Raw genomic sequence first — 11,127 nt, 5'->3', positions numbered from 1 at the left:
TCGGGAGCCTCTGCGGCTGGGCTGCGGGGTTTCGGGAGCCGTCCGGCTGACAGGGCGCTTTTTGAGAGGGAGCCAGCAGTGCAGCCGTGTCCTGGGGTCGCCTGAAGCTTGCCCAGCACGATTCCTGCTGGTGTAATTCGCGGGCGGTTCTCGCTGAAGGACGGCAGGGTTGGCTGGCGGTTCGGCGGCGGGGGGTTTTTTTTGCTCGTTTTGTGGTTTGGGGGGGGGCTTTCACAGGCAGGGGAAGAAACTGCTTGTAATAGTGGGGAGGAGTTTTGGGTTGGGCCAAAACGGTTTCAGGGGTGCTAGCGCTGAAAAGAAATGGAAATCTGTGGAAAAGAAGCCCATAGAGATGCTCTTCCAAGTTCTTGGCCCCTTTAAAACTTTCAGTGGCGATACTTCCAGCGCCTTTGGAGGGGCTCAAAGTACAAGAGCTGGAAGTTGGGTCACGATGACGTCTTTGAAATTGGGGGTACTTAAGCAGAGAATATGCTGATAACAGGAGCGCAAAAAGCATACCTTGAGATTGGACACATTGAATTGGCCTTGGTGGTCTTACCTTTGGAGAGAAACAGGGTGCGGCAGTCCGTGCAGCAAACGGCATCATCAGTGATGAAGTTTGTTGTGCTGTTCCTTCTCCCGAGTCCCCCAAAACCCACAAGTGCTATTACGTTTCGGCCCCACGTAGCAAAACCAATACCCACCAAGGGCTTACTTCTCTTGTAGGCGGCTCTGTTAGATGAAGCACGCTGGGTGAGCTGTGGTGGGTGGGTTTTATTTTTTGTTACGTGTGGTGGTCTTTCCTTCTACAGTATAGATTCTTTGGAGAGCCTGTGGTAGAAGCTTGTGTTGAAAATGGTGCGAGCTGCATTGACATCTGTGGAGAACCCCAGGTACGTGACCGTAGAAAAATGCTACCTTCTGTCAAAGAGCTGTTAAAGGGGTATTTGTGTAGTATTTTTCTGCGGACGTTGCTGAACGTGAAGACAGCTTTTGCCTCCTGATCTGCTGGTTTAAGATGCATTAATTGTTTTAAAGTGCATTAATGTGTATTAGTTGGACAGCTTTCTTACTTAGAGACAAGAGCCTCTCGGGTTCTCTCTGGAAATCCAAAATGTTTGAGTTCTGCTTCGCGTCTGGGTTGTGGTTCTACATAGGAATTTTGCGCAGGCCACCTTTCTTTGCACTGCTGGGATACTGTCATACCGTAAGACAGGAGTGGCATGTATCTGTCTTAAAGATGCTTGTAAGTGTTTTGAAGTATGTGGGGTGCTGTGATAAGACAGTAAAGCGCTGATGGCTAATATTGGGTGTGGCCGAGTACAGAGTTCTGCTTAAAATGCTTGTTCTGACTGTGTTTTAGTTTCTGGAAGGAATGTACCTGAAATACAACGAAAAAGCTGCGGAAAAGGGAGTGTATGTCATTGGAAGCTGTGGCTTTGACTCTATACCAGCTGATATGGGAGTACTGTACACCAGAGACAAGTTGAAAGGTGACTTACTTAAGTGTGACCTTATGCTGAAAAAGAAATGCAGATCATGCTTTCATCTGGCTTCCCAAAGCAGCAGTGCTTATGTGGAGACTCCTTCAGTCTCTCTTTTTGCCTGCCTTTACCAGCTGATGGGTTTCAACCAAACCTGGTAAATAAAGATTGAAAAGTAAATCATATTCCCATTAGCTTGGAGAAGATTGGAGGATAAATATATTTGAGAAAAGATGCGAGATGATCCCATTCTGTGCAAATAGTACTTGCTCCTAAGCTCAAATGAGGATACTTCGTTCATCAGGTCTGACTTGCAATTGGAAGGGCTGAGAAAAGTATCCGAATGTTTTGCTTTTATGTACCGTTCAAAGAGCTATAAAGTGGGATTGCTTTACGTTGGAGTGTGTCATCAGCTTTCAGTTTAATAAAACTCAATCTGGATCTGATTGAAGGGAGAGGAGAGGCATGGAAATGAGTATCTGGTTGTTCGTGGGGTTATAATTTGATGTCTGATACTTGTTTTGAATAAGGATGTCTTTTATATCTTCCTGTTTGGCCTTTAGGGTATTACCAGCTGTCTATCCAGTTGCTTGCTATATTGAAATTTGCCCCCACAAGTACAGTCTTAACGCTCTCAGAAGGAACTGAGCAAAGCAAAACAAAGCAGAATTTGGAGGAGTTGTTTTGTTTTGCTATTCATCACAACTAAGCATGCTTTGCAAAACACAAGCTATGCTAAAATTAAAGGTTTTAGGATATCTTGTGTGTGTTTTGAGGTTTGGGGGAGGGGGTTGGTGGGGTTTTTTTGTTTGGTTTGGTTTTTTTGTAGTTAAGGTCTAGCAAAATCTGTAAGTCCATCTCAGTTTTCACAGCCTACATCATCCTTAATTTTGAAACTTGGAGGAAAACTGAATATGGCTCTTAATATTCCTTTCCTTTTTTTTTTTTTGTGGATTATTTTTACTATGTCATTAACTAGATAATACAAATGAAAAATGTAGTGAGTAAAGCTAATATTGGTGACCCTTCCTGAAGTACTTTACGCAAGAAGTTTGATACTTGCTAACTAAAACAGCTGTGGAACTTAATCGTAGTTTATTTTACTTTGAGGTAAAGATGTGACTCTGCCTTTTCAACTAACAGTGTCAGTGGCCTGCTGTTTGAGTCTACCAGAGTGTACTCTGGCTTTGTGAACTAATGAACTGTATATGCCAAGTAATGTTTTCTCCTCCCTTAAAGGTACCTTAACTGCTGTTGAAAGTTTCCTGAAGGTGAAATCTGGGCCTGAGGTTAGTTGGTTTACGCCTTCTTGGAAACTGAGAGGTATTTGTGGTGACATCACCGTAGCCCATTAGAATAACTGTTGTTACGTTCATTCAGACCAAGGAACAAGCTGGCAGTTCTTTGGTGATGGCTCCAAGAGCTTTAGGAGCTACCAGAAGTATGCGAGCAAACACGCTTTTGTAAGGTTCATTTGCATAGGCTGTCTACCGAAAGTTTGTTGTGTTAAGCCATTTCAGGAAATAACTTAATTTTGCAGAGATGTCGGAAGGATTCATACATAAGTAAACTGTAACAGATACACAGTGTGTTGCCAGTAATCCTAGTGTTTGGCTGTTTGGTGGGTTGGTTGGTTTGTTTTGTTTGGGGGGTATGTTTCAAGGTACATGTATTAGCATTACATGCATTAAAGTATGTAATAATTGTAATAGGGTGTAATAGATGTAATAATTGTAAGGTCATTGTTTAAATAATGCAACGATGACCCAAACCAAGACAGTGTTGGTGCCCAGCAATTGAACATACTGCTTCTCCTGTCCTGTCCTGAGCACCCATATTGCCAGATGGGGCCCAAGTCATAGCCTGTTCTTATGAGCATTGGGAGGAGTGGAGGAAGTGCATGGATTGGGAGAGTAATATCTGTCTGTTAAAGGACAGGGAACAGTAGTTAATGAGAGTGTATAAACCTGTATGTTGGGTATAAAGGTGGTTTAAGTATGTAGGATAAGTTGTAAGTGTAGGTAAGCAGGGATTTAGTAATGAGAATTAAATACAACGAGGCAGATATATATATATAAAAATATAAAATCTTCTCTGTATTAACTTAGGTGGGACCTGAGCATGACACAAATGGCATGGCGTAAGGGGTGGAGATTGCGTTGGGTCTGGCTGAGATGGAGTTAATTTTCCCCATAGCAGCCCTCATAGTGCTGTGCTCTGTATTGGTGCTAGAAAGGTGCTGCTAACACACCAGTGTTCTGGCTGCTGCTAAGCAGTGCTCGCACAGCATCAATCCAGTATTTCCCCCCGCCCTCACCCAGAAGCCTGGGGGTGGGCAAGATTCTGGGAGGGGACGCAGCCAGGATAGCTGACCCAAACTGACGAAAGGCGTATTCCATACCATATGATGTCTGCTCAGTGATAAAAGCTAAGAGAAGGGAGGAGGGGTGGGGGGCATGTGTTAGTACAATGTTTGCCTTCTGGAGCAACTGCTCTGTGTCCGGAAGCCCTGCTTCCCGGGAAGTGGCTGGACATCGCCTGCTGATGGGAAGTAGAGAATAAAGCTTTTGTTTTCCTTTGCTTCTGCATGCGGCCTTTGCTTTTGCTTTATTAAGCCGCCTTGATCTTGACCTATGAGGGGTTTTTTTTCCATATTATTTTCTCCTCTCCCTGTCCTACTGAGGAGGGAAGTGGTAGAGCGGCTTGGTGGGCACCTGGCATTCAGCCAAGGTCAATCCACCGCATTTCAATGTACTTTTATGCGTGTAATCGTAATACACCTATGTAATAATGTGTAATATATGTAATAATTCTAAGGTCATTATTAAAATAATACATGAAACCTTCAGATACTGAATTAACTACGGTTTCATGGTATGTTGCCAGGGCTCTTGTGCACATGATGGGACCTGGAAGTCAGCTGTTTATGGCCTTGCGGATCAAGACAACCTGAGGAAGCTTCGAAAAAAGATAGGATATGCCCCTGTTCCAGTAGTTGGTGCAAAACTTAAAAGCAGGTATGAGAAGCGTAAGATGTGAAACACGCTGTCTTCTAACAGCTCCAGTATTTACTATAGAGGTTGGTAACGTATTGCTAAATACTAAAAAAATGCATTTAGGACTTCAGCGTAATATGAATGGATGGATACTCATCTAGTAGAATTGAAGATAAGTTCAGTTTTACTGATTTGTTCCTATTTTACTGAAAATAAAGAACATGTCCCAGCATTTACTGGGTCTCAAAGTTAACTTGTTCTAAGAGAGTTTTAGACAAACACAAACTTTTGTGTTTGATTTCAGAAGCGATTGGTAGAAGGAAAAAAGAAATGTGAGGGGAGTATTCTTTTGATTATCAAATTCATCCTCGCTGTAGTGTGTGGAATTTTGACTTGAGCCAGGGATAAATTTGGAATGGTTTGCTTTCAGTGGAAAGAGGTGACGTCATAGAAATGCTTGAGGAAAAAGCCAGTATTGGTAGGGCTGTCATGATCTGTTGCTTTCAGTATGCGTGAACATTTGAACATTTTTTCTGACTTTCTTTTTTCCATTGGCAGAGGACTTGTGTTTTACAATCAGCAATTCAAAGAGTACTCCATTCGATTCATGGGATCTGATGGTTCCGTTGTGAAACGGTCTCAGTGTTACTTGCACACAGAGTTGCAGGAAACACCTGTAAGTTACTGGTTTTGGTATACTATGTCTTTATTAGCATTTTCAGCGCATCTTTCCTTTATGTGATAACTGTTCTTGGTGCAAATCTGCATAGTAGGGCTTCTGTAGTTAGGTAAATAGTAATGAACTGCGATGTGCTTTTGCTTCTGTAAAGAAGGAAGCTTGTGCTGTTGATCTCCTTTGCAAGCTGTTTGACCTGATGTGGTCCAGGTTCTTCTGGGTGCACGGGCCGGTTTCATACTACTCGATACTCTGCCTGATGAGCTTGCTTATTGCTGCTAGCATAATAGATACGAGAGTCTCTTGCAGGGTTCTTATGCTATCTGATTTCTGGGCCTGTATTTGTAGGGAATGGAAGCCCTGAGTCACAGAAATATTTGAAAGGTAGGCTTCCTTATTTTTGGGAATGATGAATACGTTAAATTCTGTTCCTGTGCAGAGGCTTTTCTTGTTTTAATCAGTGGAGCTTCTAAAAGCATTGTAATTGTAGCCTGTGCAACTGTAGTCAGGTCAGTATAGTGTAGTAAACATTCTGATAAAGAATTCGTATGCTGCTCATTTGTATCTGGAGACTTCTTTGATGCTTGGGTCTCTGGTGTGCAGAGTAAAGGCAAGGTGAAGTGGTGGTCGTGTTTAGTTTTTGTTTTCCATGGTTTCCTGAGAGGAGACCAGCACCAACAATGTACAGAACAGCTGTGCAGAATCACAGGCATCAGTTAAAGAGATGAAGGTGAGACAGTGCTCTGAAAATATGCTTGGAAACTACTCATGAGAAAGGCTTCCCATTGCTATTCCAAAATTCTAAAGGAAGGCGTCAGTTTGTCTTAAACTAAAGCAGTAAGAGGAGGAAAGGAAGATCTTGGGAAAGAAGCCTGGAACTGGATACCAAAATGCATCTTTCTTTAAAGTTTTCCACTCTTGTTTACCCTGCTCGCTCCCTCGCCATTCTGTAGTTACACTGTCTTCTCATAATGAATTATAAAGTGAAGCATTATTCAAAGAGTTGTTTAGAACCAAGACAATTGTCTAAGGCCCTATTTAAACAGCTATCTATTGTATCAAACAATTGCATCCTCATTTGGGGGTAGATTCATTTTTACAAATGCACTGATGCAAAAATTTTAATGTAAATTCTACCACTGGAAATATGTTTTTGCCTCAGGTGCAGTATGGCGCTTATGTGAACATAGGTGGTCTTGGCTCTGTTATCAAGCTGATGTTTGCCGGCATTTTATTTCTTCTTCTTGTGAAGTTTAGCTTTGGGAGAAAACTTCTGACAAAAGTAAGTGTTCAGAACACAAAAGAATTAAGTGTTCAGATTTTTTTTTTCCCTCTAGTTTACTGTTGTTTGTTTGTTTTTTCCCCTGTTCTTATATAGTACCCGGAATTTTTCTCTGCTGGATTCTTCACAAAGAAAGGACCAACCCAGAAACAGGTAGCTGACTGTTTTCCATCGCAATTACTGAATAGATTTGTTGTGATAATGGTGGAATAGTAATCTAGAGTCAGCTGCTTAGTCCCAGAGAAATAATTTCTAAATGCACATTGTGTGTGCCTGTTCAGTTAGCTTTGAATATTTAAATCATCATGCCTTCTGCTATTAGACATCAAAGTATGTGCAACTCATACCAGGAGAAAATGGGTCATGTTGCTGGGTCTGATGTATTTACATGGATGGCTCGCAGCACTCAAATCTGTCAACGGTGATGACAGGGGGAGACTGAGTAGTACAAACCCAGGACTGAAAGCCCTGAGAGAATAAATGGACTTCGGGACAATAACAGTTCCAACAAAGGGGAAGTGATTACAAATTTAGATGAGATTGTACCTTTTAAGCAATAACTCACAATAACTCCTCTCATATTTAGATAGATCATAGTATTTGGCATAATAGATACCTGTATTTACTACTTGTGCTTGCCTGATAATAAGCGAGTTACTGTTTTGGCGGCCACATTTGTCTTGTCCACTACAGATGGATGGAACCTCTTTTACAATGACTTTTTTTGGCGAGGGTTACAGTGAGGGGCAAGACCCCCAGTATGGCAAACCGAATGTAAAGATCTGCACTGAAGTGAAAGGACCAGGTATGTATGTCAGTAGCAGCTTACTGCTTTTGCCTTACATTGCCTACTCGAAAAGAAGTTTATGGTTCCACTGCTACTCACCCTTGAGGAGCACTTGCAGCATGGACAAAGTCAGCAGCCTTTACAGAGTATTACCTTGGAGAGTAGCATTCACTGTGACCTGTTTTTTGAAATAGCCCCTTCATTTGCCGCCTTGTCATTCGCTTTCCTTCTGACTTTCCCCGTTCCAATTTTCATTTTTGCAGAGTAGAGCAGTTAAAGGGAGAGTGCTTTAACGTTAGTTTTCAGTTGTTGCAGCCTGGACTTACTACTTGTTTATTTCCAGTCCCCTGTGAGTGAACTTAAGCAGATCTGGCATAGTTATCATTTCTAGCTATAACATACCTGTGTTCAGGTCATTCCTTTGAGGGGAGGTGACACCTGAAGTCAAGTTTGGAGACAGCAAGAATGTATATACAGAAAGGAGTTAATGAAGCATAGCTTCTTTAAATAACTGCTGAATGCAGCAGTCTCACAGCAAAAGTCTGAATTTAAGCACAGAATGGGGAAAGCTCTTGCTGTAATGGAGAGCCCTCTCTCACCCGTGAGGTGATCGCTCATGGTTGTTGTGTGGTTATAGGCCTGTAGTTGAAGCAGGATTTGTCCAGATTAGATCTTAGGGACTTCACCAGCTACTTGGGATGATTACAAGGTAAAAAAGCTGTTCTTAAATGGGGAAGGCTGTTTCGTTGCCAAAGAGATTATTCTTCAGCACGCTGTGGGTAAGAGCGAGATTACATTCTACATTTCAACACGCTATACATCGTTCGTTTGGTTTTTTTGTTTGTTTGTTTGTTTTTTTGTCAGAGCCTGGCTATGTTGCTACACCAATTGCAATGGTTCAAGCAGCTGTATCTCTTCTGGAGGATGCAGCTTGTCTGCCTAAACGGTAAGTACTTTCCCATGCAGAACAGCTTGATCTCCCCTAAAGCTACTATATGTGTATGTTTCTCTTGGGAACTGCAGATCTCATAACGCTGTGGATTTTTGTCTTGCCTCACCCAAATGGCTGTGCAAGGGAGATAACTTCACACACTTTGCTTTTGCTTTATTAAACCACCTTGATCTTGACCTATGAGGGGTTTTTTCCATATTTATTTTCTCCTCTCCCTGTCCTACTGAGGAGGGAAGTGATAGAGCGGCTTTGTGGGCACCTGGCATTCAGCCAAGGGCAATCCACCGCATTTCAATGTACTTTTATGCGTGTAATCGTAATACACCTATGTAGTAATGTGTAATAGATGTAATAATTCTAAGGTCATTATTAAAATAATACATGAAACCTTCAGATACCGATTCACAGCCATTTACTCTTCATCTGCCTTTCAATTTGAAAGGATGTAGTCATACGTCTTTAGAAATGCTTTTGCTGCATCTGTTGCATCAATGTCTGGATTTTCAGTTAATGGAATGGTTTCTATTGAGTTTGCTGGCTGCAGAAACGAACCTATGAATATAACCAGCTTGCTAAATTCTGCACACGCTCTCCTGTGGGAGAGAGTGGCTTTTTCTTTCTCAGGCAGTGAAATACATCCTTGATTTAAAAAAAAAAAAAAAAGTCTCACTCACTCACTGTACCACTAATGTTTTTCTCTTTTGATTTTCATTAACAGGGGTGGTGTATATTCTCCAGGAGCTGCTTTCTCCAAAACAAAACTGATCGATCACCTCAACAAACGTGGTGTTGAGTTCTCTGTTATTAGCAAGCCTGAACTCTGAAGTCAAGACATAACTGTATGAACTAACCCCTTTCCTGGGTCTAACTCCAATAAAACTCATTTGGCTGTAAAAGCCTAATCATAAAATAGTTTCACTGTGCTATTGTTTACAGCAGAAACAGAAGAAAAACGGAGTTAAAAGTTACAATACTATTTGCTATAGCGAGCAAGCCCATAAAGGGTATTGAGTTTTAATTCCCAAGCATATTAAATCAGTGACTTATTGGGTACTAGTTCTAGAATTTTCTTTGATCTCTTCTAAGTTTTAAGTTAGTACTTAACGGAACCACTATGGCATCTGCTTCACAATCAGCCACAGCCTTCTTGCTTGGCCCCAGTCTGCAACTATTAAAAGCAGGCAGGCCCTGGATAACAAGTGCCTTAGCAGATGAAACAACTAGTTACTCCTCATGCCTGTTTGGGAGGGGTGCTATTGCTTTGTGATGTTCTTGCTTTCAAAGCCTTAGTGCCCCCAGTGAAATAAAAGAGTAGTTGTTGTTTCTCAGAGCTTAAGGAACAGTTTTGTCTCTTTTTTTTCCCCTGGGTTATTATAGAGACCAGGTGACTCTGTACTGTTGTCATAAGGGATGTTGACTTTCATTCTTACTAGCTTGCCTGTAGTGAGTTGCGCTAAAATAGAAGAGAAAGCACAAAGAGTAGGGTTTGTCAATGAGACTGTGATCAGCAGCACGGCAGCTCTTCTCCCCATGGTGGCCAGCGGTGCCAGGGCTGGGAGGCCTGAGTGGCCCTACAAGCTGGTGGTGTTTCAGGGTTTTTCTGGGTGGGGTGTTTGGTGGTGGTGGTGGTTGTTGGGGTTTTTTTTTGTTGTTGTAGCTAAGGTCTACCAAAACCTGTTAAGTCCCTCTCGGTTTTCACAGTCTACATCCTCCTTTATTTTGAACCTTGGAGGAAAACTGAATATGGCTCTTAATATTATTTTCCTTTTGGTTGATTATTTACATTATGTCATTAACTAGATAAGACAAATGAAAAATGTAATGAGTAAAGCTAATATTGGTGACCCTTACTGAAGTACTTTACCTACGAAATTTTCCTCCTAAAGTTCTGAAAATTACTCTTTTGAGGTAGAAAAATCTCTTCATCTCCCACAGCTGCATCACATTCACCATCTCTATTACCAGGCAAATCCCATGCAACTGTTGCTCTGTAGTATCACAGCTGTATTGAAGATTGAGATCACAACTATTCTGTTCAGGTAGGCAAAGCCAAAAAGATCAGCACCCAGAAGATTGGTCAGTTATGTCCTTACATGAGAAGAGTTTGATGGCAGTGAATGGAAAGACAGTTTAAGACAAGTAGAATTCCTACAAAAAGCCATCACTGAATTTGACGGAGACTGAGATCGCTTAACTGGCATCACTTACGTTGTCAGTCCCTTAAATGGATTAAGAAACATATACATTCTTGCTTGTGGGCATGCAAGTCAAACTCCACAGAGCCACTGAACACTTAAATAATGAGATGGTTAAGCTACAAATTGCCTCTCTAAGGATCTAAGTATATTGAGAAGTCCAATTTTAACTTACTTTGTTCCCTGCAATAAACACGAGTGTATTTCGGAAAGCTATGGGACAATGTGCGTACTGCAGTTAACTTGGAACTAAACTTTCCCTCTTCAAGACTGTTCCCAACGTCCTGCTTCCAAAAGGAGTCTACATATGCTTGTGCTGTTGGTGCTCATAGAAATCGCACACCTACCTCCTCACCTTTCTCTCTCTGTGTATTGAAGTTGCAGTCGTAGTATCAAAATACAAGCAATCAGTCATTCACTAAGAATTCACGGTGTAGTCTGGATTTAAACCAAGTGCAACAGCAAAGCACACCACACCAATGACTGCTGTGGGATAAGCCTGCTCTTGGACCTTGCCAGGTCAGAGTCACAGCCAAGGAGTGAGTGACCTGAACGAACAGCCACATCAGTGACCGTAACTTGCATTTTTCCCTCTACCTCACAGATCGGTCATCCACACAGCACAGTGCATTGGAAAATGCATTGTATTTTAGGAACAGCTTTAATTCAAAAGGAACCGCGATACATTTATCTCCAGGCATATCAAAGAGACTCATGATCTTGACCGCTTTGGTGAAAAAAGCATTCCTGGAATG

At 41.8% G+C, this 11,127-nt stretch overlaps 1 protein-coding gene across 1 annotated transcript in view; it reads left to right on the top strand.

Annotated features, from left to right (window-relative positions):
* Positions 1–9,115, top strand: part of SCCPDH (saccharopine dehydrogenase (putative)) — a 10,032-nt gene extending 917 nt beyond the window's left edge. Inside the window, exons 2-12 of the mRNA XM_010562936.1 lie at positions 503–617; positions 746–893; positions 1,364–1,493; positions 2,724–2,773; positions 4,371–4,501; positions 5,039–5,156; positions 6,319–6,438; positions 6,535–6,591; positions 7,132–7,243; positions 8,090–8,171; positions 8,896–9,115. Of these exons, the coding sequence (XP_010561238.1) occupies positions 503–617; positions 746–893; positions 1,364–1,493; positions 2,724–2,773; positions 4,371–4,501; positions 5,039–5,156; positions 6,319–6,438; positions 6,535–6,591; positions 7,132–7,243; positions 8,090–8,171; positions 8,896–9,001 (1,169 nt within the window). The 3' untranslated portion in view covers positions 9,002–9,115. The remainder of the gene's footprint in view (positions 1–502; positions 618–745; positions 894–1,363; positions 1,494–2,723; positions 2,774–4,370; positions 4,502–5,038; positions 5,157–6,318; positions 6,439–6,534; positions 6,592–7,131; positions 7,244–8,089; positions 8,172–8,895) is intronic.
* Positions 9,116–11,127: the final 2,012 nt, after the last annotated feature.

The sequence above is a fragment of the Haliaeetus leucocephalus genome, unplaced genomic scaffold, assembly GCF_000737465.1.
Source record: "Haliaeetus leucocephalus isolate CR32 unplaced genomic scaffold, Haliaeetus_leucocephalus-4.0 Scaffold162, whole genome shotgun sequence".
Classification (NCBI taxonomy): Eukaryota; Metazoa; Chordata; class Aves; order Accipitriformes; family Accipitridae; genus Haliaeetus; species Haliaeetus leucocephalus.
The sequence above is the reverse complement of the archived record's forward strand: the minus strand, read 5'-3'. Positions and strand labels throughout refer to the sequence as shown.